This window comes from Channa argus, chromosome 14 (assembly GCF_033026475.1).
Source record: "Channa argus isolate prfri chromosome 14, Channa argus male v1.0, whole genome shotgun sequence".
Classification (NCBI taxonomy): domain Eukaryota; kingdom Metazoa; phylum Chordata; class Actinopteri; order Anabantiformes; family Channidae; genus Channa; species Channa argus.
The window spans coordinates 9,057,224-9,084,071 of NC_090210.1; the positions used below are offsets into that span (position 1 = coordinate 9,057,224).

At 40.2% G+C, this 26,848-nt stretch overlaps 3 protein-coding genes and 4 non-coding genes across 7 annotated transcripts; 6 read left to right on the forward strand and 1 right to left on the reverse strand.

Moving 5' to 3' along the window:
* Positions 1-129: 129 nt before the first annotated feature.
* On the forward strand, positions 130-1,202 carry setd9 (SET domain containing 9). The gene has a single exon (XM_067473806.1). The coding sequence runs from the start codon at positions 171-173 to the stop codon at positions 1,029-1,031; it is 861 nt and encodes a 286-aa protein (XP_067329907.1). The 5' UTR covers positions 130-170; the 3' UTR covers positions 1,032-1,202.
* Positions 1,203-5,740: 4,538 nt separating this feature from the next.
* On the forward strand, positions 5,741-10,968 carry eif4a2 (eukaryotic translation initiation factor 4A2). Its single transcript, XM_067473805.1, has 11 exons — positions 5,741-5,895; positions 6,809-6,866; positions 6,963-7,095; positions 7,376-7,515; positions 7,934-8,102; positions 8,201-8,310; positions 8,609-8,752; positions 9,105-9,242; positions 9,663-9,752; positions 10,009-10,088; positions 10,169-10,968. The coding sequence occupies exons 1-11, from the start codon at positions 5,867-5,869 to the stop codon at positions 10,311-10,313; spliced, it is 1,236 nt and encodes a 411-aa protein (XP_067329906.1). The 5' UTR covers positions 5,741-5,866; the 3' UTR covers positions 10,314-10,968.
* On the forward strand, positions 7,137-7,210 carry LOC137099071 (small nucleolar RNA SNORD2). The gene has a single exon (XR_010910710.1). It is a non-coding gene; the product is annotated as a small nucleolar RNA SNORD2 (small nucleolar RNA).
* On the forward strand, positions 7,750-7,824 carry LOC137099069 (small nucleolar RNA SNORD2). The gene has a single exon (XR_010910708.1). It is a non-coding gene; the product is annotated as a small nucleolar RNA SNORD2 (small nucleolar RNA).
* On the forward strand, positions 8,363-8,541 carry LOC137099068 (small nucleolar RNA SNORA81). The gene has a single exon (XR_010910707.1). It is a non-coding gene; the product is annotated as a small nucleolar RNA SNORA81 (small nucleolar RNA).
* On the forward strand, positions 8,826-9,009 carry LOC137099067 (small nucleolar RNA SNORA81). The gene has a single exon (XR_010910706.1). It is a non-coding gene; the product is annotated as a small nucleolar RNA SNORA81 (small nucleolar RNA).
* A 7,024-nt stretch (positions 10,969-17,992) lies between the features above and the next one.
* b3gnt5b (UDP-GlcNAc:betaGal beta-1,3-N-acetylglucosaminyltransferase 5b) lies at positions 17,993-22,529 on the reverse strand. The gene is made up of 2 exons (XM_067473804.1): positions 22,271-22,529; positions 17,993-20,847 (listed from the first exon to the last, which is right to left on the reverse strand). The coding sequence occupies exon 2, from the start codon at positions 19,711-19,713 to the stop codon at positions 18,436-18,438; it is 1,278 nt and encodes a 425-aa protein (XP_067329905.1). The 5' UTR covers positions 19,714-20,847; positions 22,271-22,529; the 3' UTR covers positions 17,993-18,435.
* Between the last annotated feature and the right edge of the window lie 4,319 nt (positions 22,530-26,848).

Here is a 26,848-nt window from a genome sequence, read left to right on the forward strand (position 1 = left end):
TTATTTTTTTTTATTCTTCACCTGACCAGTTTATTCCAGTTTATCCTAACAGTTTTACGTAGTTCTGATACAAATTGTGAAATATTAACAATTTATTTCTTATTCTGAAGGAAGTCGTCGCAAGTGACTGGAGATTTGGTTCCTGTCCTATCTATCAGACGTCCATCTGGATGTTGAAAACAGCTTTAACACGATTTCATAATAAATGGAAATTGTACAGACACCGATTTGTGCCTTGGGTTGTGCTGAATCTGTACAAAAATGAGAAAACTCTGCGGCAGGTGACGGAGCGCTCGAAAGACAAGCTGGTGTCAGATGAGAAGGTTTCGCAAAGCTTGCTAAAGCTCTTCCGAGTCCTTCTAAGGAGTCACGGAGGTAATCATGGGGAGTTTCCAGTTATTCAAACTCAGATTGTGAAGCAGATTGGAAAAGAAGAAGAGGAGTGTAAAGATAATCCTGTGCGTGGACATGATGCCATGTTACAGGCTCTGGGATTCTGCATTGATCGGAAGCCTAGCACGTTGCCCTTTGCAGGAACTGGAGTGTTTGTTACTAAAGGGTTTGTACAGAAAGGAGCTACAGTTGCTATGTATCCTGGGACAATATATCAAGTCTACGAGCCTGTTCTTCTCCAGTCCATAAGAAACCCTTTTATATTCAGGTGCATTGATGGTGTTTTGATTGATGGAAATGACAAAGGCATCTCCAAAATTGTGTTTAAGTCATGCAGTGGCAGGGATAGATTAGGGCCCTTGATGATGAGTGACACCAGTTGGCTGACACCCAGTCCACAGAACCCACTGGCTGTAGGTCAGTATGTGAACAACTGCTCCAACAAGTGGCCTGCTAACGTGTGCTACCAAGAGTATGACGTGCCAGACAACTTTCCCATCGAGCTCCACCAGTATCTGCCTAATGTCAACTACAGCCAGGACTCACAGAGGCCTCTTCGCTGTGTTGTCCTTGTATCGCTCCGAGACATTGCAGCAGGAGAAGAACTCTTCTCCAACTACTACACCATTGTGCATTAGTGTCAAAGTACATACTTTTCTGCTTTGTTGTCAGAACTGAAGATAGAATACTGTATGCTCTTGAAATTCAGATACCACTGTTATTGTCTCTATTGGCAAAAGGTCCTACTTTTGCAAAGCATACTTTTTTACACTCAGTAAAACACTGGAATAAATACAAAATGTGTCTTGTATGGTCTAATATTTACAATGTTTTGACAGTGCTGAGCGGTGTTTTATGCATATGCAGTTGAGTAAAACAATTTGCATCCCCTTATGTTGAAATGGCAAAAGGAATAAAAATAAAATGCAGAGGACTGTGTCAGGTAGGACATCTGATGTAAAATACATGCCAAACTTAACATGTTAATCATGACCTCTACACCGATTGTGAAAAATTAGGCTACTGTTGGTCGAAGAACGAGAGGAGGAAGGCTTGTTTAGAGGCAGAGAGATAAGAGGAAAGCCAAGAGTGTGGGACTGACAGTAGCAACTTTGAATGTTGGGACTATGACAGGGAAGATTAGAAAGTTGGTTGAGATGATGCAGAGAAGGAAGCTAGCTATACTGTGTGTCCAGGTGGAAAGGTAGCAAAGGTATAAGCTTAGGAGCAGGGTTCAAGTTTTATCATGGGTCAGATAAGAAGAGAAATGAAGTAGGAGTTATCCTGAAAGAGGAGTTTGGGAGGAATGTGAGGTGAAAAGAGTATCAGATGGGGATGAGTCTGAAGCTGGAATTTGAAGGTGTGATGTTTAATGTTGTTAGTGGTTATGCCCTACAGGTAGGATGTGAGTTAGAAGAGAAGGATAAATTCTGGGGTGAGTAAGATGAAGTGATGCAGAGCATCCCCAGAGGTGAGAGAGTAGCAATTGGTGCAGCCAAACAAAAAGCACATGAAGACTTTTATGCTAGGTCGGACACTTAAGGAGGGACAGGTGGATTTGTACAGTTTGGCGAGGCAGAGAGATAGAGATGGGACGGATGTGCAGCAGGTTAGGGTGATTAAAGATAAGGATGGAAATGTATTGGCAGGGACCAGGAATGTGATGGGAAGATGGAAGGAGAACTTTGAAGAGTTGATGAATGAGGAAAATGAAAGAGAACGGAGAGTAAAAGTTAAAAAATGACTGGCGTGGAGCAACAAGTAGCAAAGATTAGTAAGAGTGAGGTGAGGATGAAGAGTGGAAAGGCAGTTGGTCCTGATGACATACCTGTGGAGGTATGGAAGTGTCTAGGAGAGGTGGCAGTAGGGTTTCTGACTAGTTTGTTTAACAAGATCTTAGACAGTGAGAAGATGCCAGAGGACTGGAGGAGAAGTGTACTGGTGCCCATTTTTAAGAACAAGGGAGATGTGCAGAGCTGTGGCAACTACAGAGGAATAAAGCTGATGAGCCAGACAATGAAGTTGTGGGAAAGAGTAGTGGAAGGTAAGCTAAGACCAGAGGTGAACATTTGTGAGTAGCATTATGGGTTTGTGCCTAGAAAGAGTACAACAGATGTAGTATTTGCTTTGAGGATGCTGATGGAGAAGTACAGAGAAGGTCATAGGGAGTTGCATTGTGTCTTCGTAGATTTAGAGAATGCGTATGACAGGGTGTTGAGAGAGGAGCTGTGGTATTGTATGAGGAAATGTGAAGTGGTGGAGAAGTATGTTAGAGTGGTGCAGGACATGTATGAGAGCTGTAAGACCGTGGTGAGGTGTGCTGTAGGTGTGACAGAGGAGTTCAAGGTGGAGGTGGGTCTGCATCAGGGATCGGCTCTAAGCCCCTTCTTGTTTGCTCTGGTGATGGAAAGGCTGACAAATGAGATTAGACAGGAATGTCTGTGGACTATGATGTTTGTGGATGACATTGTGATTTGTAGTGAGAGCAGGGAGCAGGTTGAGGAAAAACTAGAGAGGTGGAGGTCTGCTCTGGAAAACAGAGGAATGAAGCTTAGCCGCAGCAAGACAGAATACATGTCTGTGAATGAGAGGGACCCAAGTGGAACAGTGAAATTACAGGGAGCATAGGTGAAGAAGGTGCAAGACTGCTACAGAGCTTAAGATATTGAGGTTCTCTTTAGGATTGATGAGGATGAACAGGATCAGGAATGAGTCCATCAGATGGACAGCTCATGTTAGATGTTTTGGAGATAAAGTCCAGATTGAGGTGGTTTGGACATGTTCAGAGGAGAAATATATTGGTAGAAGGATGCTGAGGTTCGAGCTGCCAGGCAGGAGGTCTAGAGGAAGACCAAAGAGGAGATTTATGATGTAGTGAGGGAGGACATGAAGTTAGTTAGTGTGAGAGAAGATGATGCAGAGGACGGGGTTAGATGGAGGCACATGATTCGCTGTGGTGACCCCTGAAAGGGAACAGCTGAAAGAAAAAAAAGAATTACATTAATTATATTGTAATCTTTATTACTGTTATTATTTTCTACTGTGAATGCTTCACAATATGTTATACTAATCTTTACTAGTATTATCTATTGTAAAGCCTTCAGCATGTTATTCTAATCTTTATCTGCTGTGAATGCTGGAACATTTAACACTTAGCTACTCTGGCATACTTTCAGCTAGAAACACAGTTCAAACTTTAAAATGTTCAGCTTATTAAGGACGTGTGCTCTTCCATTCAGCTTTTTAATATCTTTTATACTTTTTAAAATATTCAGCTTTTTTCAGCAATTTGTTCTTATTCAAATGATTGGACAGACTCTTCTGCTCCTCTTCAGCTTTGTCCTCTTTCAGCTTTCACTCGCAGTGCATACCTTAGCCTAGAGAGACCATTCAAACTTTCAGCAAATCACAAGACTTTAAGCTAATACTTTTTCACATTTTATGAGCAGTTCAAAGCCTGTCTTCAGCATATGTGAGTAAAACGATACACACATACACAAACACACAAACGCACACAAACACACACACACACACACACACACAGGAAACACACTTTACAAATAAAGGCATTTTTTGATACTTTTTTCAAGTTCATCTTTTCTCAGCTTTGCTTGGAAAATACTTTTAGCACTGAAGCATTCACAGTGCATTTTCTTTTTGGAAATGCTTTTTCTAGTTAATATTATTAATTTTATATAGACGTCCGTCTTCAGTACATTTTTTGGTACATAACTACTTGGCATACTTTAAGCTAGAAACACTGTTCAAACTTCAAAACATTCATCTTATAAAGGACATTATTACTTGTATACAGCTTTTTAAATATCATATATAGTTTTTAAGATTTTATACTTTTATACTTTTAAAAGTATGGCTTTGATGAAGTCATCGATGACCTAAACCATGACATCACATAATTGCCCTTAATGTTTTTGCCATTGAAATTTTTAAGGCTAAGTGGCTTTGAAGTTTCTTTAACAGTATATACGGAAGCAACATTTTTTTTCCAACTATTTCAGCAAAAGCAAAACTTTTAGCTATTTCAGCAAAACTGTTTTTTTTTGCTTTTCTTGGAAAATCTTTTCAGCGCTGAAGAATTCACAGTGCATTTTGTTCTTGAAAATGCTTTTTATACCTTTACTTTAACTTTCTTTTTATACCCTCCTTGTTACTTATTACGAAGGAACATTTGTGTTTGAAGTGAAATTCATTTTTTAATGTTTTTGCCATTTCAAAATAAGATGAAGTAAAATGTTGCATCTTATTAAAAAGAAGATTACAAAGATATTATTGAGCAGAGAAACAGAAATTGTTCCAGACTACAAGGTGGAAATGTACTCATATATATAAATGTAACTAAAGTAAGGTACTGTGATGATGTTGGACTTGACTACTACTCACCACACTCACAGAAGGACTTACATTTGAGCGTAGTCAGAAGAAGAGTTACAAATCCATACTAAACAAGAGATAATTAGAAACTACAAATGGTCAACTTTTGAGTCATGGTTACGAAAAACCTTGGAAAAAGTAACATTTAAAAAAGGATCACTACTACTAAAGAACTAGAGAGAAAAAAGTATTCACTGTAGTCTAATAGCTGTGTGAATTTACTTTACTGTAAATGTGTCGTGTCAAAACGAAAACTATTCAGATTTTCTTTTCTAACATGTAGAAACAAAAATATTACATTATTGTTAAGAATTGTTATGTCCCAACAAATATGTATCCCATTTTTGTGATTTGTCCTCGGGTCTCTCGAGTGTGATCCTGATTTCAATGGAATTTCCTAATCAAGTAATGCTCAACCGAGGTTTGTATGTCCAGTCGAGTGTCTTGAGAATGTGCTATGTACCTTTATGATTGTATACTTGTTATTTATTGTTATATTTTACAACCAGTCTTAAGCTGCTTTGAAATGAATTCCACAGTCCACAACTATCCTCATACCTTTTTACTGTAGCTCCCTTAGTGTTACTAATCTACATAGATATTAACTGGATACAACTTTAGAAGAAATGCCACTGCAGTCTCTGTTGCATATCATCTTCTTAGCTGCTTGTCAAATAAAAGTGGTTTAATTATAATTATAACCTTTCTCATTTCTATTTTCTCTCCTGTCGCCTCACAGGAACACTGCCTCAAAAATATTGCACAACCTTTATTTCAACAGTTTTGACCTGTCAGAGACGCTGTAGCAGCCCAGTCACCAGTTATTACTGCAATGTCCTTCCGCTGACAAATATAGTCTGAAATAGTTTCAAATTTTTATCGAATATTGGTATCTACGCTTGTATATATCAGATAGATTATGAACGCTAGTATGCTCCAAACGTTATGTCAGTGAGCTGAGGTCATACATTCAATAAAAACGAGCACTCACTTTGTCAGTGAAAATAGTCCGGCTGCATAAAGGCAATTGGTAGCGCCATCAGCGATCTTTCCAGTCGCATGCTGAAGTTGTGAGCGGATCATGTCTAGCGATTCTGCTGATTACAACAGGTAGAATCGTACATTTGGTTTCTTTTTGAAAATAATAGTCAATATTTATATGTAAATAACCGTGTCTTAGTGGTGTGTAATCTATATGTGTCCGAAGACGTTAATATGTGGCTAGCTATGCCCAACCGATGCCAAATCAATGTGGAAGCTAACAGTTAGCTTAGTGACGTTAGCTGCCCAGTTGTACCGCAGCTTCAAATAACCGTTACAGGCCATTTCGAATATAGATGGCTTATTTTTTTTAATGGTTGTAACAATAATGAAGACTGTTTACTTTTTTAACAACTTTTTTGCTGTCGTCGTATGTAGTTGGCAAAGTCACAGTAAACCTCGAACCAGGCTACATTTGGGCCTAGTTATAAGGCAGCAGAAGCCACCGTCGCCAGCACAGGCCAAACTGTCCGACATATTGGCTAACGGCAAGTGAATCAGAGCTCCATGTTGAGACATGCTGAACTTGTATTGAAGTTCTTTTTATCGCTTATGACACTGAAGTTACCATGAACCATTGGGGGCGTGTGAGTTTTAAACTCTTCGAGGTTACATAAGCGATCATATTTAGGATCAGGTATTTGAGCCCTGCTCATGGAATTTGACACGTGCACCCAGCGATGCCCCGAAATATGTAACGAGATACTCTGGGCGTAACCTGGAGTACGGTAAACCCGCTCACTACACGTCTGACGTAGCTTTTACGTTTTAATTGTTTAAAGTTACTATTAAATAAGACTTAGTTTAGCAGCCACGTAACTATATTTCTAAGCCATATACCAGCCCAATCATGACATGGCACGTGGAAGAAATCACTGCTCGTGATTGTGTATAGTAGTGTATTAAACTGTTGCATTTATTTGTTGGGTAAACTTTTAAAGTTCACTTAATTAAACTTTACTCCATAATTTATCTTAAATAGCTCAAGAGATAGAGACCATGGGGGGCCGGATGGAATGGAGCCTGATGGTGTCATCGAGGTATGTATGCTATTCTTCTCACAGCTGAAAACGGTGTTGGTTTTGAATTTCTCTGTACTTTGACTCACAAGCTTTTTTTAATTCTATTTTATCCAGAGCAATTGGAATGAAATTACGGACAACTTTGATGATATGAACCTGAAGGAGACTCTTCTCAGGGGAATATATGCGTATGGTTTTGAAAAACCATCTGCCATTCAACAGAGGGCAATCATTCCTTGCATCAAAGGTACAGAAATTAAATTTATCAGAAGTGGGATATTTATATTTGAGTGACATGATGCTTAACCATCTTTCGGGACTTACCCATTAATGGGGATAACCTTTTTGCTCACTGATCACTCAATGCTTTAACTTATCAAATTTGCCCTGGGCTGTGAATTAATATAACTTGTAGAAAGTACTGTAGTTTTCTGTATAGAGAATTCTTTACTTGCGGTTCTCACATTTCAATCTTGTAACGTTTTAATGAAAACGTACTCTTTAGGTAATCTATCTGTTTTCAATAGGCTACGATGTCATTGCCCAAGCCCAGTCAGGCACTGGCAAGACGGCCACGTTTGCCATCTCTATCTTGCAGCAGCTGGACATAGAGCAGAAGGAGACTCAGGCTCTGGTGTTGGCTCCCACCAGAGAGCTGGCTCAGCAGGTATGCTGTTCCTGAGGTCACGATAACCTCAACAGTGTCTCAGACCTAGGCAGCATATTGAGGACACTGATTCAAGTGCTAAGGTACCATTTTTGAAAACTTGTCAAAATTCTACAAATCTCAAACAAAGCATCCTCTTACGATTGGTGTAGTCTCTTTCCATGGCTGCATTGGTCTAAAAGGTGATCTGGCTTGATTAGATTTTTATCCTGCTTTGTGTTGCTGTGGAAAACTGGGTGAAATGATGGCATACCATCTTTCGGGACTGACTCTTAAAATGGAGAGTTCCTTATATTTTACTGATCACTTTAAACAGTTTTTCTGCGGTCTTGAGTTTGTATGTCCTGCTGTGCTATAAGTACCACACTGCAGTGATTTTTTTATTTTTATTTTTTTCCCCCTCTTTTATCCTTATTAGATCCAGAAGGTAATTCTGGCTCTGGGTGACTACATGGGGGCAACCTGCCATGCTTGCATTGGCGGGACCAATCTCCGTAGCGAAATACAGAAGCTTCAGGCAGAGGCCCCTCACATAGTAGTGGGCACACCAGGACGTGTGTACGACATGCTTAACAGGAGACATTTGTGTAAGTTTCACATGGCCTTTTCAGCAAGAGAGCTTATTGTTTGAGAAATTATTTGGGACTGCTTGAGAATGTTAGACTCATTTGACAGTTCTTTGCAGCCCCAAAATGGATCAAGATGTTTGTTCTGGATGAAGCTGATGAGATGTTGAGTCGAGGCTTCAAGGATCAGATTTATGAGATCTTCCAGAAACTGAGCACAAACATTCAAGTAAGTGTTCTTTTGATACAGTTGCAACACTGGCAGTTAAGTAGAATCTGGGCCCTTCTGCATCAACAGAAGTCTGCTATAATTGTGTGATCCAGTTTTCTGCTTCATCCAATAATGCTAGCAGACTATTGCATGGAAGGAGACTATTGTGCACTGCACTGAAAATGAGATGTGGTCGAACCTCTTTCTTAATGTTCGTTGGCCTCTGTCTCAAAGTGCAGTGCCACAATGTGGTCTGCTTTAAAATTTATTATTTGAATATTTAGTAAATGAATCTCATGCTAATTATTTCCCTTAGGTGGTCCTGCTCTCTGCCACCATGCCAGCAGATGTGTTGGAGGTGACCAAGAAGTTCATGCGAGACCCCATTCGCATCTTGGTGAAGAAAGAGGAGCTTACCCTTGAGGGTATCAAACAATTCTATATAAATGTGGAGCGAGAGGTGAGTTTATTTCTCATTAATGCAGATATTATTTTTGAAGGGTATGTAAACGCTATGCGATTTAAGAATGTTCACCTTCTCTTTTAAGCATCCTGCTAAAACTGCAGCAGCCAAGCCTCACAGGTTTAGCTTATGTGGTCATGTAAGCATGGGTACACCAGGGAAGGAGATTAAAAGCACAGTATCGGAAATGAGGCTTGGAGGGACCTCTTTCTTAATGTCCAGTGTCCTTTGTCTCAAGATTCTGTGTTACAAGCTAGTTTTTAAAAAATGCTGTAGAATTGCCATTGCTTAAGCTTAGGTTTTGACTTTTCACATTACATTTAACCTGGTTTTTCATGGATGTCTCCAGGAATGGAAGCTGGACACCCTATGTGATCTCTATGAAACTTTGACCATCACCCAGGCTGTTATCTTCCTCAACACAAGGAGAAAAGTCGACTGGTTGACTGAGAAGATGCATGCTAGAGACTTTACAGTCTCTGCTCTGGTACAATCTGTTCTCTTCCTGTCTAACTCAATAACTGAAAGTTTGTTATGGCATACATTGAGGCTTATATTTGTATCAAGGGCTTTAAAAATAAGGTAGTTTTTTTTTTTTTTTGTAGTTCAATGTAAGTGCTTATTTATCTTAATGTCTCTTGTACAATGTCTCATCTGGTCTATTGAGAAATGGTGAGAAATTATTTTTAAGATGAAATATTCTTAATAGTGGAATGTGCATTAAATATTAGGTTTATAAAGAGAAATTCGGTATTACCACTTAAAACTAAAGGGATGCAAAATTCTGCACCCAACTGTCACTTTCATACCAGATTATAAAAAGCATAATATGGCCTCTTAAATATTACATCAAGACCCTGTATTAATGCTGTACATCTTTCTAACTGTAATTATTCTCAATTGGCAGCATGGTGATATGGACCAGAAGGAACGTGATGTGATTATGAGGGAGTTCAGGTCTGGCTCAAGCAGAGTGTTGATCACTACTGATCTTCTGGTTAGTATGGTGTGGACTTGATTGTAAAATGATAAGTTAAAAGAAACGATACTCAAAATGTTTGTAATTCTGCAACAGTCCTAAAATGACCTAGCAGTTAAAACATTTGGGAGATTAAGGCTCGTCCTCCACAATGGGTTCTTGTTTTGTAGGGACCTGTTACTTATACACGGGCAACATGAACATATGCACAGTGCTCTAGCTATGCTAGGACTTGGTTGTAAAACATTTAAAAATTCCTTTGTTTTTCTGTCAGGCTCGTGGGATTGATGTCCAGCAGGTTTCATTGGTCATTAATTATGACCTTCCTACAAACCGAGAGAACTACATTCATAGGCAAGTTGAATTTGAACTATATAAAATACGCATATCGGCCATGTCTCTAACATGGTTCTTCTGTACTCTTTCTTCTGTAGAATTGGACGTGGTGGCCGATTTGGCAGAAAAGGAGTTGCTATCAACTTTGTCACTGAGGAAGACAAGAGAATTCTTCGGGACATCGAAACATTTTACAATACGACTGTGGAGGAGATGCCTATGAATGTGGCTGACCTGATTTGAGCCCTAAGATTTTGTTTTGTTTTTTCTTTTTAAACGCAGTGATAGCGACCATTCACTTGCATTGTGCTTATTATTCGAGGGGGAAAACTTCTCAATGCTAAACCTTGGATCAGAATTTTGGTATGTGTTAAAAGTGAGGCGACTTCTATGGTGGTCCCTCTCGGACAGTTGTAGATTCTAACCTTGACAGTCTGCTGGTTGGAGCTACAAAGCCATGGGGTCTGTAAACATTAAGGTTCTTATCAGGTATCTCTCTCCATGTTCAATTAAGATGCGTGTATTAGATGTTCTTCACCATTTAGTAACTTACTTGTGGACTAAAAGGTATAAGTGCTGTATAAAGTCTGCAAATTTTGTTATGCTAACATATGTGCGACGTATTGTGGGCCTGTCTAATAAGAGGCACTTGTCATGTTATACTGTAGATTCACTTGCTTTTTGTTATCTTTTGTGAATGTGTTTATTTAAATGTACTTTTATTTTTTTTTTAATCCCACTTGCTTACAGAATTCTTCTCTGGTTGGCCATACTTTGCTGATGTGGTTTTATCCTTACAGAGTATATTGCTATTTCCCCCCCTTGACTACTTTTCAGATTTCCTCCTTCCCAGAATTGTATGAATGTCTTAAATAAACTAATAATTGCTGTAAGTAAACTTTTTGTCTGTTGTGAACTACTGTGTAAGTTTTAGTTTGCCATGAACCTCAAAATATCTAAAGTCATGCAAACCAGTCTACATCACACAAATGTGAAGGAAGTACCCAAATGACACACTGGAATGTGTCATATTGTAGGCTATTTAAAGTCTAGTTGTGTAAAGATCAAATTTGTCCAGTTCTTAACTGGTTTCGTTTGTCATGGACACAAATCTGCAAGTTAAGATGGGAAGCAACCAGAAAAGCGTGTTAACATGAGCGGGGTCCAAGCAGACAGCACCACCTGCTGTCTAAACAGCAGGAAAGCCTTAAACTGCAAAGTGACAGATTTGAACTTCCAGAGGATGGATGGATGTATGTGCATGTATACCTCACTTCAAATAATATTTTTAATCCTAAGAATTCTTGAATACAAATTTGACATGTCTAAAGACACCAGTTTTTGGCGTAATTTATTAGCTTTATTTTTCCATTGTCCCTCAAAAACTATCTTCTTCTTTTCCTTTCGGCTGCTCCCTTTCAGGGGTCGCCACAGCGAATCATGTGCCTCCATCTAACTCTGTCCTCTGCATCCTCTTCACTCACACCAACTAACTTCATGTCCTCCCTCACTACATCCATAAATCTCCTCTTTGGTCTTCCTCTAGACCTCCTGCCTGGCAGCTCCAACCTCAGCATCCTTCTACCGATATATTCACAGTTTCTCCTCTGAACATGTCCAAACCACCTCAATCTGGCCTCTCTGACTTTATCTCCAAAACATCTAACATGAGCTGTCCCTCTGATGTACTCATTCCTGATCCTGTCCATCCTCGTCACTCCCAAAGAGAACCTCAACATCTTAAGCTCTGCAACCTCCAGCTCTGCCTCCTGTCTTTTCTTCAGTGCAACAGTCTCTAAGCCGAACAACATTGCTGGTCTCACCACCGTCTTGAACACCTTTCCTTTCATTCTCGCTGATACTCTTTTATCACACAACACACCTGACACTTTTCTCCACCCGTTCCAACCTGCCTGCACTCGCCTCTTCACCTCTTTTCCACACTCACCGTTGCTCTGAACCGTTGACCCTAAATACTTAAAGTCCTGCACCTTCTTCACCTCTGCTCCCTGTAACCTCACCGTTCCACCTGGGTCCCTCTCATTCACACACATGTATTCTGTCTTGCTGCGGCTAAGCTTCATTCCTCTGTTTTCCAGAGCAGACCTCCACCTCTCTAGATTTTCCTCCACCTGCTCCCTGCTCTCACTACAAATAACAATGTCATCTGCAAACATCATAGTCCAGGGAGATTCTTGTCTAACCTCATCTGTCAGTCTGTCCATCACCAGAGCAAACAAGAAGGGGCTCAAAGCCGATCCTTGATGCAGACCCACCTCCACCTTGAACTCCTCTGTCACACCTACAGCACACCTCACCACTGTCTTACAGCTCTCATACATGTCCTGCACCACTCTAACATACTTCTCTGCCACTCCAGACGTCCTCATACAATACCACAGCTCCTCTCTCGGCACCCTGTCATACGCTTTTTCTAAATCTACGAAGACACAATGCAACTCCCTATGACCCTCTCTGTACTTCTCCATCAGCGTCCTCAAAGCAAATACTGCATCTGTTGTACTCTTTCTAGGCATGAAACCATATTGCTGCTCACAAATACTCACCTCTGCCCTTAGTCGAGCTTCCACTACTCTTTCCCACAACTTCATTGTGTGACTCATCAGCTTTATTCCTCTGTAGTTGCCACAGCTCTGCGCATCTCCCTTGTTCTTAAAAATTGGTACCAGTACACTTTTCCTCCAGTCCTCTGGCATCCTCTCACTCTCCAAGATCTTGTTAAACAAACTAGTCAAAAACTCTACTGCCACCTCTCCTAGACACTTCCATACCTCCACAGGTATGTCATCAGGACCAACTGCCTTTCCACTCTTCATCCTCTTCAATGTCCTCCTCACTTCACTCTTACTAATCTTTGCTACTTCCTGCTTCACAACAGTCACCTCTTCTACTCTTCGTTCCCTTTCATTTTCCTCGTTCATCAACTCTTCAAAGTACTCCTTCCATCTTCCCATCACACTCCTGGCACCTGTCAATACATTTCCATCCTTATCTTTAATCACCCTAACCTGCTGCACATCCTTTCTATCTCTATCTCTTTGTCTGGCCAACCTGTACAAATCCACCTCTCCCTCTTTAGTGTCCAACCTAGCATACAAGTCCTCATATGCTCTTTGTTTGGCCTTTGCCACCTCTATCTTCACCTTACGCTGTATCTCCCTGTACTCCTGTCTACTCTCTTCAGTCCTCTCAGTGTCCCACTTCTTCTTAGCTAACCTCTTTCTCTGTATACACTCCTGAACTGCCTCGTTCCACCACCAAGTCTCCTTGTCCGCTTTCCTCTTTCCAGATGACACACCGAGTACCCTCCTACCTGTCTCCCTGATCAAATTAGCTGTAGTAGTCCAGTCATCTGGAAGCACCTCCAAACCACCCAGAGTCTGTCTCAGCTCCTCCCTGAAAACTAAACGACATTCTTCCTTTTTCAACTTCCACCACTTCGTCCTCTGCTCTGCCTTAGTCCTCCTTATCTTCCTCACCACCAGCATCATTTTGCACACCACCATCCTGTGTTGTCTGGCTACACTCTCCCCTACCAATGCTTTACAGTCACTGATCTCTTTCAGATTACAACGTCTACATAAGATGTAGTCTACCTGAGTGCTTCTCCCTCCGCTCTTGTACGTCACCCTATGTTCCTGCCTCTTCTGAAAGAAAGTGTTTACTACAGCCATTTCCATTCTCTTTGCAAAGTCAACCACCATCTGACCTTCTGCATTCCTGTCCTGAACACCAAACCTGCCCATAACAGTCTCATCACCTCTGTTCCCTTCACCTACATGCCCATTGAAATCTGCACCAATGACAACTCTCTCACCTCTGGGGATGCTCTGCATCACTTCATCTAACTCACTCCAGAATTTCTCCTTCTCTTCTAACTCACATCCTACCTGTGGGGCATAACCACTCACAACATTGAACATCACCCCTTCAACTTCCAGCTTCAGGCTCATCAACCTGTCTGATACTCTTTTCACCTCTAGAACATTCCTCACAAAATCCTCTTTCAATATAACTCCTACTCCATTTCTCTTCCTATCTGACCCATGGTAAAACAACTTGAACCCTGCTCCTAAGCTTCTAGCCTTGCTACCTTTCCACCTGGTCTCCTGGACACACAGTATGTCCACCTTCCTTCTCTGCATCATGTCGATCAACTCCCTAGCCTTCCCTGTCATAGTACCAACATTCAAAGTCCCTACTGTCAGTCCTACATTCTTAGCTTTCCTCTTCTCTCTCTGCCTACGAACACACCTTCCTCCTCTTCTTCTTCGTCTTCGACCAACAGTAGTCCAATTTCCACCGGTACCCTGTAGGTCAACAGCACCGGTGGCGGTCGTTGTTAACCCGGGCCCCGACCGATCCGGTATGGAAGCCTTTGTCACGATTCGCATGTTTGATTTGGCATGTGTTTTACGTCGGATGCCCTTCCTGCCACAACCCTCTGCATTTATCCAGACTTGGGACTGGCACAAGAAGACACTGGCTTGTGCCCCCTTGCGGTTGCATTGTCCCTCAAAAACTATACTTTCACAAATTTAAATGTGTATCTATGTGCATCTTCAGGCCACTGTCTACCGTCCCTCATCACTGATGTATTATCAGTATTCCATCTATGTATTATCATCACATATTTTTTACATGTATTATCAAAACCATCAGTACTGATGAATAAAAAAACTTTCTTTTTAGTTTGTACATGTCGCCTGTTATTCACCCTTGTGCCACACACTAGAAAATCACAGCAATCTGCCTAATGCTTGGGGTTTCTTGTGTTCTGTGATAGCTACAGATACATAGACCCACTCTGACTGTCTGAAAGTAGAGGGAAAAATGAAAGCGGAACCATAACACCTTCACACTGGGCCTGCTGTGACTTTTTTATGTTTTTATATGACTTTAAACATATTGCACCTATGGGATATAACTCAGGTGGGGACTAGTGGAATGTAGAGTATAACTTTAGACTAGAGTTTATAAATTCACAAAATCACTTGGACTTTAGCCCTTTGGCTTGGGATGCCTTGCTCCTCCTCTTTTTGTCCACACCTTAAAATTTATGACGTGAATGGGACAATAAACAACACACAGACACTTTAAACCTCTTCCAACTGAAAGACTAAATTCTTTCTGCAGTCGAAAAAAGCTGCCTGACCTTTTTCCCTGAATTATTTTATGTTAAAATGGCACAGCAGAGCAAAGATACTTTGGTGCCACGGAAATCTATGGGCTTACTGAGTATTTTCTCGCTATCAATAAATCTATAAATCAAAATAAATCAAAAAATGCAAAGGTTCTTCTGCTATTTACAAAGACATTTACCAACAACAAATCCACAAACAAATCAGCAAAATCAATGTGTATTTTCTTTTCATGTTAAAAATACCTTCAATACAATGTTACAGTGTAACCTCCATTTAATTTAGATGGAACAAAAGGGCAGAATAACACTCCGGTCTGTATGTATCAACTAAATAACATTAGTGAATCAAGGAAGATGGTGGTTGTGAAAAATAGGTTTTAATATCAAAAAATATTTTTGCTAAAAACAAACCAAAGTCTTTTAGTTAAAATTAGCCCACATGTGCTATGTGATGCTGTTGCCAGCCTAAGGTTATGTCTTCAAAGTAGCTTTAATAAGCTATAGTTATAGCTCGCCCATGGGTATAATGAACACAGTCAGTTACCGTATTTAGCAAACTAACTCTGTCAACACAATTATTTTGCAAACACTTGGGAAATGACTAAAAATGAGCTTCATTATTCTGATAACTACAGCGGCTGACACCTTGTGGGACAATTCTCAGCAATGACTTGTGTCAATCTAAAAATAAACTAGTTTTTACGTCCAATGGAAATGAAACTAAAAAGCCATGGCCAAAAACTGCCATTACCTAATGCTCTAAGTTAGATTCATATAATTGCATATATATTGTATTTAGGTAAATAATGAATATGAATTAGGCAATTAATAAAAACAGTCATAAGAACAGTCAGCTTCTGCTGTTAGTAAACAGATGTAGACAGCTGGTTGGGTTATTGGGCTTGTCTAAAGCCTTTGTTTGAATTATTCTTCTTTTTGTGTTGCCATGGAAACACAGCAGCTGTTTGGAGAACAGCTAATCCAGGCAACATCACATTTCAGGACAAAGTGCCATTAATAAACACAAAATTCATAGCGAATGAATGTAAAGTGAAGAAATGGTGACACTAACTGACTGTACAGTACATTACAGTACAGTATATATGATAATCAAAGTTTATAAAATATTCAGTGACATAAGGGAACCTAGTTGCTGCTGCGGCAGCAAAGAGGATCGTGCAGTACAGAAAGTGGTTGAAAGTGTTTCATTTGAGTTTTAACCACCTTGTCAGAAACCTAGATGCATGACGGTCAAAATGTATGTAAGTGTAAAAAGTCCACTGTGGCAAATTTACTGTGAAACAGGAAGTAGGTTTCAGATGTAGAAAAAAAAATAGAGAACTCTATGCAAACTCAACTCAAATGTCAAATCCTGCTTTTAATAAAAGTTAGTGAACTGTGAAGTATTTCCTAGTTGTTCACTCTACTTAGAGGCTTGCAGGTGTTGTGCTGTTGCTATGTAGCTGAGTGTTCTAAAGGATGTGGACAGTAACTGAATAGCTACAACAGTTTCAGGAAATTGCTCTGACAGGTTTCTACCAACATTCATGTGGTTAAACGTTTTCCATCTACATTGACTTAATGGTTTAGATATCAGTGCCTCTAGTTGTTCTTAACAACTAAATGCAGGCCTACTTGTGGTTCCCAGAATTTCCAAAAGTAGAATGGGAGGTAGAGCCTTTAGCTATCAAGCTCCTCTCTTGTGGAACCAGCTCCCAGTTCAGATTCGGGAAGCAGACACCCTCTCTACTTTTAAGTCTAGGCTTAAAACCTTCCTTTTTAATAAAGCATATAGTTAGTTATAGTTACGCTGCCATAGGCTTAGACTGCTGGGGGACCCACCCCCCAATGCACTGAGCTCCTTTCCTCCTCTTGACCATCTCTCCTCTCCTCTCATCCCGCAATTGTCACCACTGTATGTCATTAACTCTGTGTGTTCTCTCCCGTAGTTGTCTTTGTCCTCCTCTGTCCCCTTCTCTCTGTCCCTTTCTGCAGGTGTCCCCCGGCTTTGAAGCTGTGTGTCTTCCAGCGTGAAGCTACTGGTCCTACCAATCTGCCCGATGTTTTGTTGTTGCTTTTTGTTGCTCTGTTCTTTTCTCTCTCCCCTTTCCACTCACCCCAACCGGTCGAGGCAGATGGCCGTCCACCCTGAGCCTGGTTCTGCTGGAGGTTTCTTCCGTTAAAGGGAGTTTTTCCTCTCCACTGTTGCCTATGGCTTGCTCCAGGGGGAATTGTTGGGTTCTCTTTATATATCTTTATAATCTTGACTTTATTCTGTAAAGTGCCCTGAGATGACTTTGTTGTGAATTGGCGCTATATAAATAAAGTTGAATTGAATTGAATTAAAGTAATATCTTTTCAGTTGTTCTGTAGTTTTTTTAATGTATTTATTTATTGATGGCTTTTTGTATTTGGCTTGAAAGGGGCCTTTTTAAAACTGTTATTAAATAATTTATCTAGAATCTATTATATATATATATATAGAATCTATCTATCTATAGAATCTATCTATCTATATTTAGTAACAGTCTTTGTGTATGTTTGTACACAAGTTATTGGAAATCATGAACAGCTTGTACCTGTATCATTTTATATGCTATTATTTTATTTTATAGCAAGACCTTGTGGTGGTAATGACACAGAAGAAGTAATTCTGTCAAACTGGTAAAGTCCTCTACAATCTCAATGTTTCCTGAGCTCATGTCACCCCAAACACACTGACAGAGCTCAGTACTACTACTGTTAGTCACAATACACATTTTTTCACCAACAGTGCAGTGTAGATTTTATTTCATTTAAAATAATGTAAATTTCACAAATGTTTTGACAAAAAAGTAAAGAAAACAAATTTAAAACAGGAAATGTGTTTTCTTTTAAGTTATTACTTACATAATTGTGTAAGATGTCATTGGCTGAATCTGCTCTGGTCTGGATTTAGGTTGGTATAACATGATACCAACAGGATCTAATCTTGCTCTCTGCCCAAAGTACCATGAGTGTTGAGTGTTAGTGCTCTCACACTGACTGTATTTAATATAAGTGATCTGGTCCTTGTTGCACTCTGCTCTTTTAACAGACATTTGTGTCCAACTGAAAGGACTGAGGTAATATTTGCAGCCATGAACCTTATTTCATTATGATCCACAGTATGACACTCACCTGCTGACAAACACACTCACACACACACAAACCTGAAAGACACTACATAAAGGCTGCTTTACAGGGGTATGTGTTGAAATAATAAGGATTACAAAGGAGAGCCATTTTCACTGCTGTGCAGTACAGCCTGCCCATTAGTCCAGAGTTGCTCTGTTTCACTTGTGGTTGCGTTGCTTCCTTCCACAGGTTGTAGATGTCCTCCACATGACCATGTGAGGTCATCATCTGGTTGTAGATGCATAGGTGGTAAGGTGCTTTGCCTTCCCCTGAGAAAAAGATGTTTTCCTGCGGTGACACACCAATGGCATTGGCGCAAATGCCCATGAACACATCATCTATGTAAATCGAAGCATTCAGGGTCAGCATGGCTTCATAGATTTTGTCAGCGACATCACTGGAGACTACATACCCGGCTCCAGCTGTGTAGTCAGGGTACAATAACCACTGGTACATTTCAAAAGAAACGTAGTACTTGCTGTCCTTCCTCCGAATGGGTGGTGCCCCTCTGTGCACTCGACCAGTCCAAAAGTCTGTGATGCCTCTGTTGCTCATGTCCTGCAGATAGCTTACCAGGTTGGGCATGTGGACGAATATATCATCATCAGCAGTCATGAGGAAGCGGGCATGTGCGCAGCGGCTGTGCATCCAGCGGAACTGTAGGATTAGCTTCAGGGTCAGGTTGTGGAAAGAGTCTAAAAAGTCTTGTTGAATCAAATCACCGTGAAGACGATCCTCTTGGATGAGCTGTGCCTGCAAGCCAGCACCACTCCTCTTGCTCCACGTGGGCTCCTCCTTCTTGGTCTGAGGAGCTCCCAAAGCGAACACCACTCTGACTGTCACTCCCAGAGTGTTTTGAATGTAGGTCTCATTACCCCACGTGGATCTGATGGCATTTCGTCTCTCAGCGTTCTCTGGAGATGTTTTGACAAAGAGAAGGAGGAGGACATCCTTGTCTGTGCACTTATCTTCATGGTCGAGCAGGTAGCGGAAGTTGCTGAAACGTCTGGCCTGCTCACGTGGGATGGTGAGGCTCCTATTGATGAAGGTGAAGCTGTTGATCATGTAGCGGTAGGAGTAGGACTTGACATGATTGATGACACTGGTGTCCAGTTCCTCCCAGCAAATCATCACTACTGATAGAACAAGAAAGGAGGTCATCAGCTGCACAAACTGGCGTTTTCGTATTCGGCGGAAAATCACAAACATAGTGGTGAAGCAGCTGGGTTTGTGTGCAGTGTCTGCAGAGGACACAAAAAGCCTGAGGTTGTGGACAGAGTTGTTCTTCCAGTGGGTCAGAGCAGTGCTTCGTGGGTCATTCATCCTAGGTTTCCACTTTCATCAGGAAGTACAGAAGGTGATGGGAGTCACTGGGCCTGCTGGGAAACATTTGTAGAGGCAGACTCATGTCTGGTGGTCCAACAATTATCCACTCCAGAGGTCGTAGTGTGACAAAACACTGAACATTTATTGAATTCCACTTTCCACAATTGAGCTGATAAAGTAATTCCACAGAAAACGTCAGCCAATAATTTCCTCAGGACACAGCTCTAAAAATTGCCTAATCAAACATAATTTCCTTGACAACTAGTACGCAAAATTCAAAGTAAACACTTCGAAGGCAATAATGTGACACTTATACATCACTTCTTATTTTACCTAACCTCGGCCACAGAAAGAACAAAAGGACAACAAACACAGAGAAAGCTCTCGTTGGCTCACACATACCCAGGCCCTAATTGTTCTCAATATTAGAAACAATTACTAGCTAAATATTGGAAATAATTATTAAATTACTTATAAACTAATGACAAAAAAACATGCTATAACTTATAAACATTATGTCACTTTTGGTCTTCTTTATTCTTTTGTCTGGTGTCAGAGGTCACTAGCACTTGACACACCTGAGGAGAACAGTTTTTACCACTCTCTCATTCTGATTCTCGGACAAGACAGACCTTGGTTATCAAGCTCATTAGTCTTCGTCTTGATACGAACCTGGTGGACTACACTATGTTCATCCTTTATTGTGTGGATGATTTTTCTTATCATCCATGAGCTGACTCATCAACAATCAACACAGTGTCCCAGGGAACAAAATTGCAGTTTGCATGTGTCAATTTTTACTGCCTTTGGAGCTCAGGCAGATATTCCTTAGTTCAACATTTCCAAAAGAGGTCTGCCATATATTGGACTTGTCTCTATTTACGGTGGGCATAAAGATCCTCTTTCTGGAAAATTCCTGGAGGGATGAATTGTTGGGTTTTTAAGAGAAGATGGGGAGACTTCTTAATTTACCCGACACAACACACAGTGACCAAAAAAAAACAAAGGCAGAACAAACACAGAGAAAACTCCCGTTGGCTCACACAACATTCTCTATGGCAGCAGAATCCCAGATGTGCTCAGAGTGGCCCAGCAGCTGGATATTCATCTTTCACACATGAAGCTGTAGTCCTACAGATTTGAGAAGAGAGAGAACATTTACTGGTTACTCAGTTTAAGCAGTTCTGTGTTGAAATACAGGCAGGAAACCACAACTTCTTTATGAAACAGTTTTCTTCTTATCTGCTTCCGTAGGATCACTGACATTTTTCATTTTTTTCACAATACGAATGGTTTTGCAAACACGTGTTTTTATGTCTCATTCTTATGGCTGCATTTTTTGACAGTCACAACTAGTCTGTCTTATTACTTTGTATGTATACTGTGTTATTTTGTGTAACAGCTACCGCAACACAAAACTTTCACTCTATAAGCTATTAATCACATCAATATGTCATTTAAAGCTAGAAAGAGTTTCTCAAACTAAACTAGGACAGCATCTGTATTTCTCGGAGCAGTCAGAGACAAAGTGCCTGCCATGATCGTTTGCACTGTTTTAAAGCTGACTGAAAACTCTCTTGTTGAAACTACATTAAACAAGAGTAGTAATGTTAGCTTGGGGTTAACGGGTGGGGTGAAGGGGCAGCAACTGAATGCAAAAGCCAACACAGCAAATGTTACAATACAAGCGTGCCCATAATGGAGGGGTTTAAGGTGCAGACACACTGAATTCGCTGAGAGACATGGAACGCATTCAGACACAATGAACAGCATCAATAGCTCGGCAGTACAATACAGGACGAGAATAGCCTGCTTCCGCCCAGGCCTGGGCTCAAACCAAGAGGGATCATGATGGGCTCAGGGTCTGGGACTCCCACTGCACCCCGGGAGCTTTTTAAGCATAATTTGATGGTCTGTGCCTATTGGGATCACCGGCTCAGAATGGCTCTCTCTGCCTTATAATGAGAAACTCTGCGTCACACCAGCCTCTCACTCTTTACCAGAGACACTTAAGTGTTTGGATCAAATATTTACCGAACCTTTCCAGACTGGCATCACAGCCTAGCAGTCATAAAGTATATGACAGATCATGCTTACTCTTGTCAATTATTGGACAGACGGTTAAATGATTTTTACTTCCTAAAATGGAGATAATATATGTCTATCTATAGGGCATGGCAGCCATACCTCATTTTTAAAGAACTGCTTTAAACAATTTAGAAAAAACACAAAAATAAACCACAAAAAGTCAATAGATATCTGGTAACACATACACCATATTAAAATATATTTAAACACCTGTGAAAATAGTAATTTCCTGTAACACAAATGAGGTGATGCAGACTATGTGAATATAAGACCAGACTATCTTGTTTGCTCAGGAAGGAATTCAGTAACAAATTGAATTGTTTGGTTTAGACACCCGTAGAGACAGAGTTCAGGTTACAGTTTAACAGTCATTGGTGAAAAGGCCTAATTGACCATTCTTCATCTCTGTATACTTTATACTTCTGTACATATGTATTTTTTCTCAAATAACCTCTCCAACACTCACCAGCAAAATAAAATAGCCATGTGTGAATCCAACAGAAACTCGGTGGCAGTCTCCTTTCCTCAGAGTCGTCTGCTCTCTTGTCTCTCCTCTGGCAGGAATCTACTTTTGCTTCAGATGACAAGTAATGTCTGCTTGTCAGACATCAGCTCGCGGTTAAACAGATAAACCTGGTGGAACAGCATGTGTTTGTGTTATATTCTCTGTATAGGTGTGAGAGTGTATGTGTGTTATGCTCCTGACACTGCTCACACTGCATTGTGTAAATGGTATGTGGATTTGCCGGTAGTGTTCTTTTCATTCCCCTCCCTCCCTACAACCCTCCCCATTTAGTGTGGGGGTTGGTACACTAGTAATGCTCGGAGGAAGATAAGGACAGGAAGACCTGAGCGCTGTGCTCATCATCGCTCTCTGAGTTGCATACTGTAAAAAGGTGAGAAACAACATAAAAATAGAACTATTATTTGTTAAAATAATTCATGTTATGAGGATGCCAATGGCTCCCTTTCCATTAAACTGGGTTTAATTACAGTTTGAGTTACATCTCTTTATTGACAGTTTTAATAGATATCCCACACATCCTCCATATGGCTACTCTACATCTCTGAAATTGCTTGTTCACATGCAGTGGCTGCGCACAAAAAGCTACACTGCTAGGTGATGTGGTTCAGGTCCCATCTGTGTGCAGTACCTGGTAGGTTTTTAATGTACTCCCTGATCATATTCTTGCTCCAGTCTGTAATGTAAATTTACATCTTTTCTGTACACATGACATCTATTAGATGTCTGTCTTTGCTGAATGAGGGATGCCTCCTCTGTTGCTTCTAATTCTATGGTTAAAGGACAGAGGATGTTTTTGTACAGCTTGTAAAGCAAACTGAGGCAACTACATAAGTAGTTGTAGTTCGACATCTAGCAACTGCTTATTTATGACTTTGAATCAACTGGGTTTCCACAGTGTAGCCTATGACTATTTCAGTTAGTAACCTCTCTGCCCTGTAAACTTCTGCCTGTAAAAAACTGCTGAAATTTATATAAACATAATAAAGACATAATTTTCATCAGGTCAAGAGTTAATTTCTGGATAAAAAAACTCATTAATTTATTGTTTTTGAGTGCTGATTAAAAACCCATTTTGAAAGCTTATGTAATAAAACGGTTTTGTAACATAGTGTAATGACCTAAGGGGAGTGGTCGCTGAGACTGAGTCTTGTTGTTATTCTGTTATGTAGCTGGGGGGTTGACGTGACAGAGGTGGTGTTTTTTGCTGCCTCAGGTGGACATAGTCATTGATTGTTCATAGTTTTGGTTGGGTGTACATGCAGTAACAAACCATTACTGGAATAAAACAGGACGTCATATATCCACAATCGAGGTTCCTTCAAAATGTGGCATCACGTCTCACTTTTTATCTGCCAAAAATGACTTATGTCACAGTCCATTATTCAGGTCTACAATCCCTCCCGTTCACTGCACTCTGCCAACCCATGACGTCTGGTGGTCCCAGCATCGCATGGAAGACACCAAGCAAAACTCATCACCTCAGTGATCCCAGGATCCCTTGTAAATAAACGAACAAATACAGAAAAACAGCCCTTCGCTAGCTGCTCCTACGTCAACAAGTCAGTCATCATGAAAAGGTCGACCAAGACCTCTGGTATGATTTCATACCATAGATGCATTTGAACTGTCTGCGATCTGTCGTAAACTAGAAGGGCTAAGGGCACGTGAACGGGGAAAATATTGGGTGTAGATGAGCTGGGGGGCAAACAAAGAGCTGTGGTAATGAATAGAAATATAATGCAAGAAAACAAAAGCAGGAAAACTAGTATAAAGCAGGAACGAGGTAGGGAAGGAACAGGTGGAACCAGGAAACCAAAACGTGTACAGAGAGACTCAGAACAGGTCCGAGAACAACCAAACTAAGCGTGCGTATAGACGGAGCGGATCGCGAACAGATGTTAACAATTAACCAAAATGTGCAAACATACGGTGCAGATCAGGAACGGCTACAATCAATAAAACTAAATGTGCATAAAACAGACAATAAGAGTCCAAATAACGACAGTCAGTCATAACTCTGAAAACCTAGTTGTCAGAGTTGCTAATCTGGGAACACTGATCACCACTGGCTCATCAGGCGTGACAGCAGACTGTCTGTCTGTCTGAGTGATGACTCAAATCTGACTAACCACGTTTTCAAATCTATGCCTTAACCCTTGAAAAGGGGGTAGCTTGCGAGCGACGTGTTAGAGACCTCGATCTATACTTTTTTTTTTGGTTGTTGTTCTTTCGGCTTATTCCGTGAGTTCAGGGTCGCCACATTGGATCATTGTCCACATGTTGATTTGACACAGTTTTTACTCCGGATCCCCTTCCTGACGCAACCTCCCCAATTTCTACCGATCTAAACTATTACTGATAAAATCATATAATTTATATTAGATTAAATTAGATTAATGTAAATTAGCTTAATATGTATTTCCCCTGCAAACATATTTGCTAATACAGCAAGCTAAACAATGTCTTACAGGGGCGGAGTGGGTTGTAGCACATCTTAAAAATTGATTGAATGTCCATCTTAGTGAATCGGTGCACAAAAAATGCACTACAATACACAGTTATTTTACATGACAAAATGTACAATAATTCATAGAAAATAAGAGTCATTTGTCACTATAGGCAATAGTGAAGATCGTTTCAACCCCTTTATGTGCTGACTTTATTAGTTTATAATTAAAACTAAAATAAAAAATATTTAAAACACTAGAGGGTGTTAATGTTTTGTCTAATGGGTTTCAGCTAGAAGTGGAGAGTTATTTTAATATAGGGAAGTCAAAGCGAAGTTTAATGGCATTAATGTGCATGTACTACTCAGACTAGAACAAAAAGAAGCAAGTTCAAAATCAGTGAAGTCGTCCTTTAACAGAAACTCTTCCCTGGGAATTCATTAAACCGTTTTAAACACGAACAACACAGGCTTAACAACAGTGTGTGTTGTTTTTGAGAAACCCCCAAGGCAGACTGTACAATCAGGGCATGACATTATCACCTTCTCAACCACCAAATGGAGGTGGATTCCAGTGGGTAACACAATCCCACTAGTTTATATGTTTTTTGAACCGTCACAAATTCCTTTGACACCACAAATGTTTATTGACATTTGCAAAATGTGTCAAAAGAGCAATAGCAGCAGACAGAACAAAGGTTAAGTAAGTAAAGGTTAAGTATCTGTGAGATGTGTGAAGAGAAGAGAAAGAAGCAGAAGAAAAACTTGTGTGTGTGCTTTTTAACTGAAATGACATTCAGAAAGGTTGCTAACAGCATCTTCTTCCTGATGAACTCATTCAAAGGCAGTACAGTGAACAAGGGTCTACAGCCATGATAGCACACGTGAGGCTGTACGTAGGCAGAGATGCTTTGAACCAATGAGGAAGACTATACTACAGTACAGTCTTTTTTTATACAAAAAATGTAACAATACCAAATATTCTAAAATTCCAGCCTCTCAATCTAAGGATTTGCTGCTGTTCTTTGTCATATACTGTATCACATTAAACTGAATATCTCATGTTTAAATGTCTATGAATATCTCATACACATTTGAGGATTGGTAATTCATAGATAGTGAGAAAAAATACCTAAATGTACACTGGCTACATAAAGTATATATACCCCCTTTATTGAAGACATAAGTACAATTCACATCCTTTAAATTGGCACATCTAAATCATCACTTAGGCAGTCGTTTGATTTCCAAAATCAATCATTTGTTAAATGAGATCAACTGATTATGGTGAATGTTATTGAAGATGTAGTTTAAGTCCAACTGAATCTGAAAGGTGAGGTTACTGGTCTTGGTCAAGGCACCAAGGCACCAAATAGCTCTTGGAGCACGGTTAAATCCATCATTACAAAATGGAGGATATATGGCACAGGTGCAAGTAATCCTCAAAAACTGAATAATTTATAGTTTATTGGAGGACAGTGAAGGACGCCACCAAGACATATGACTCCTCTCCTCCTCCCAGAGAAGCACTTGTAATTTTAGTCTGGTAACTAATTACCTTTCATGATCACCTGGGATCAGTTATGATTTAAATTAGTTCAGAAAATTAGAAGATAGTAATGTTTTGTTTCATACTCTTAATATTGCAGGTGGTAATATTGTACTTCCTGGTTTGCCAACCTCCAACAAAGCAAAAGAGTAGAAGAAGAAGAAAAATACACTTCCTAGGATGTTCCAGGGTTTGATCGTGCAAATAATAGCAACCTAAAATGTAAAAAGACACACGTATAGAGATGGGTTGAAAAGGATTTTAAAGGATTTCACAGGTGCTCTTTTGCTCTCTCAGTCCGCAGCAACACAACCTGCAGTGTTTTGTGTCACTATGGAATTAAAACCTTTGACCCATGCTTCCAAAATAAGCTAGAGGTGGAGGAGACATCAGATTACTGCACTACTGCATGTAGTATATGTAAATTTCCAGTAACCAGGTTCCTTAGGTGCATGTAAACATGTAACTACCGAAGAAAGCTGGTTTCTATGATTAACCTGGTTAATTGCATTGTTTTTGTTTT

Coding starts and splice junctions, on each gene's coding strand:
- b3gnt5b (XM_067473804.1), bottom strand. CDS start 19,713: ATGAATGACCCACGAAGCACTGCTCTGACCCACTGGAAGAACAACTCT.
- eif4a2 (XM_067473805.1), top strand. CDS start 5,867: ATGTCTAGCGATTCTGCTGATTACAACAG. Junction 9,753..10,008: donor TGATCACTACTGATCTTCTG/GTTAGTATGGTG, acceptor TTTTTCTGTCAG/GCTCGTGGGATTGATGTCCA. Junction 10,089..10,168: donor CGAGAGAACTACATTCATAG/GCAAGTTGAATT, acceptor TTTCTTCTGTAG/AATTGGACGTGGTGGCCGAT.
- setd9 (XM_067473806.1), top strand. CDS start 171: ATGTTGAAAACAGCTTTAACACGATTTCATAATAAATGGAAATTGTAC.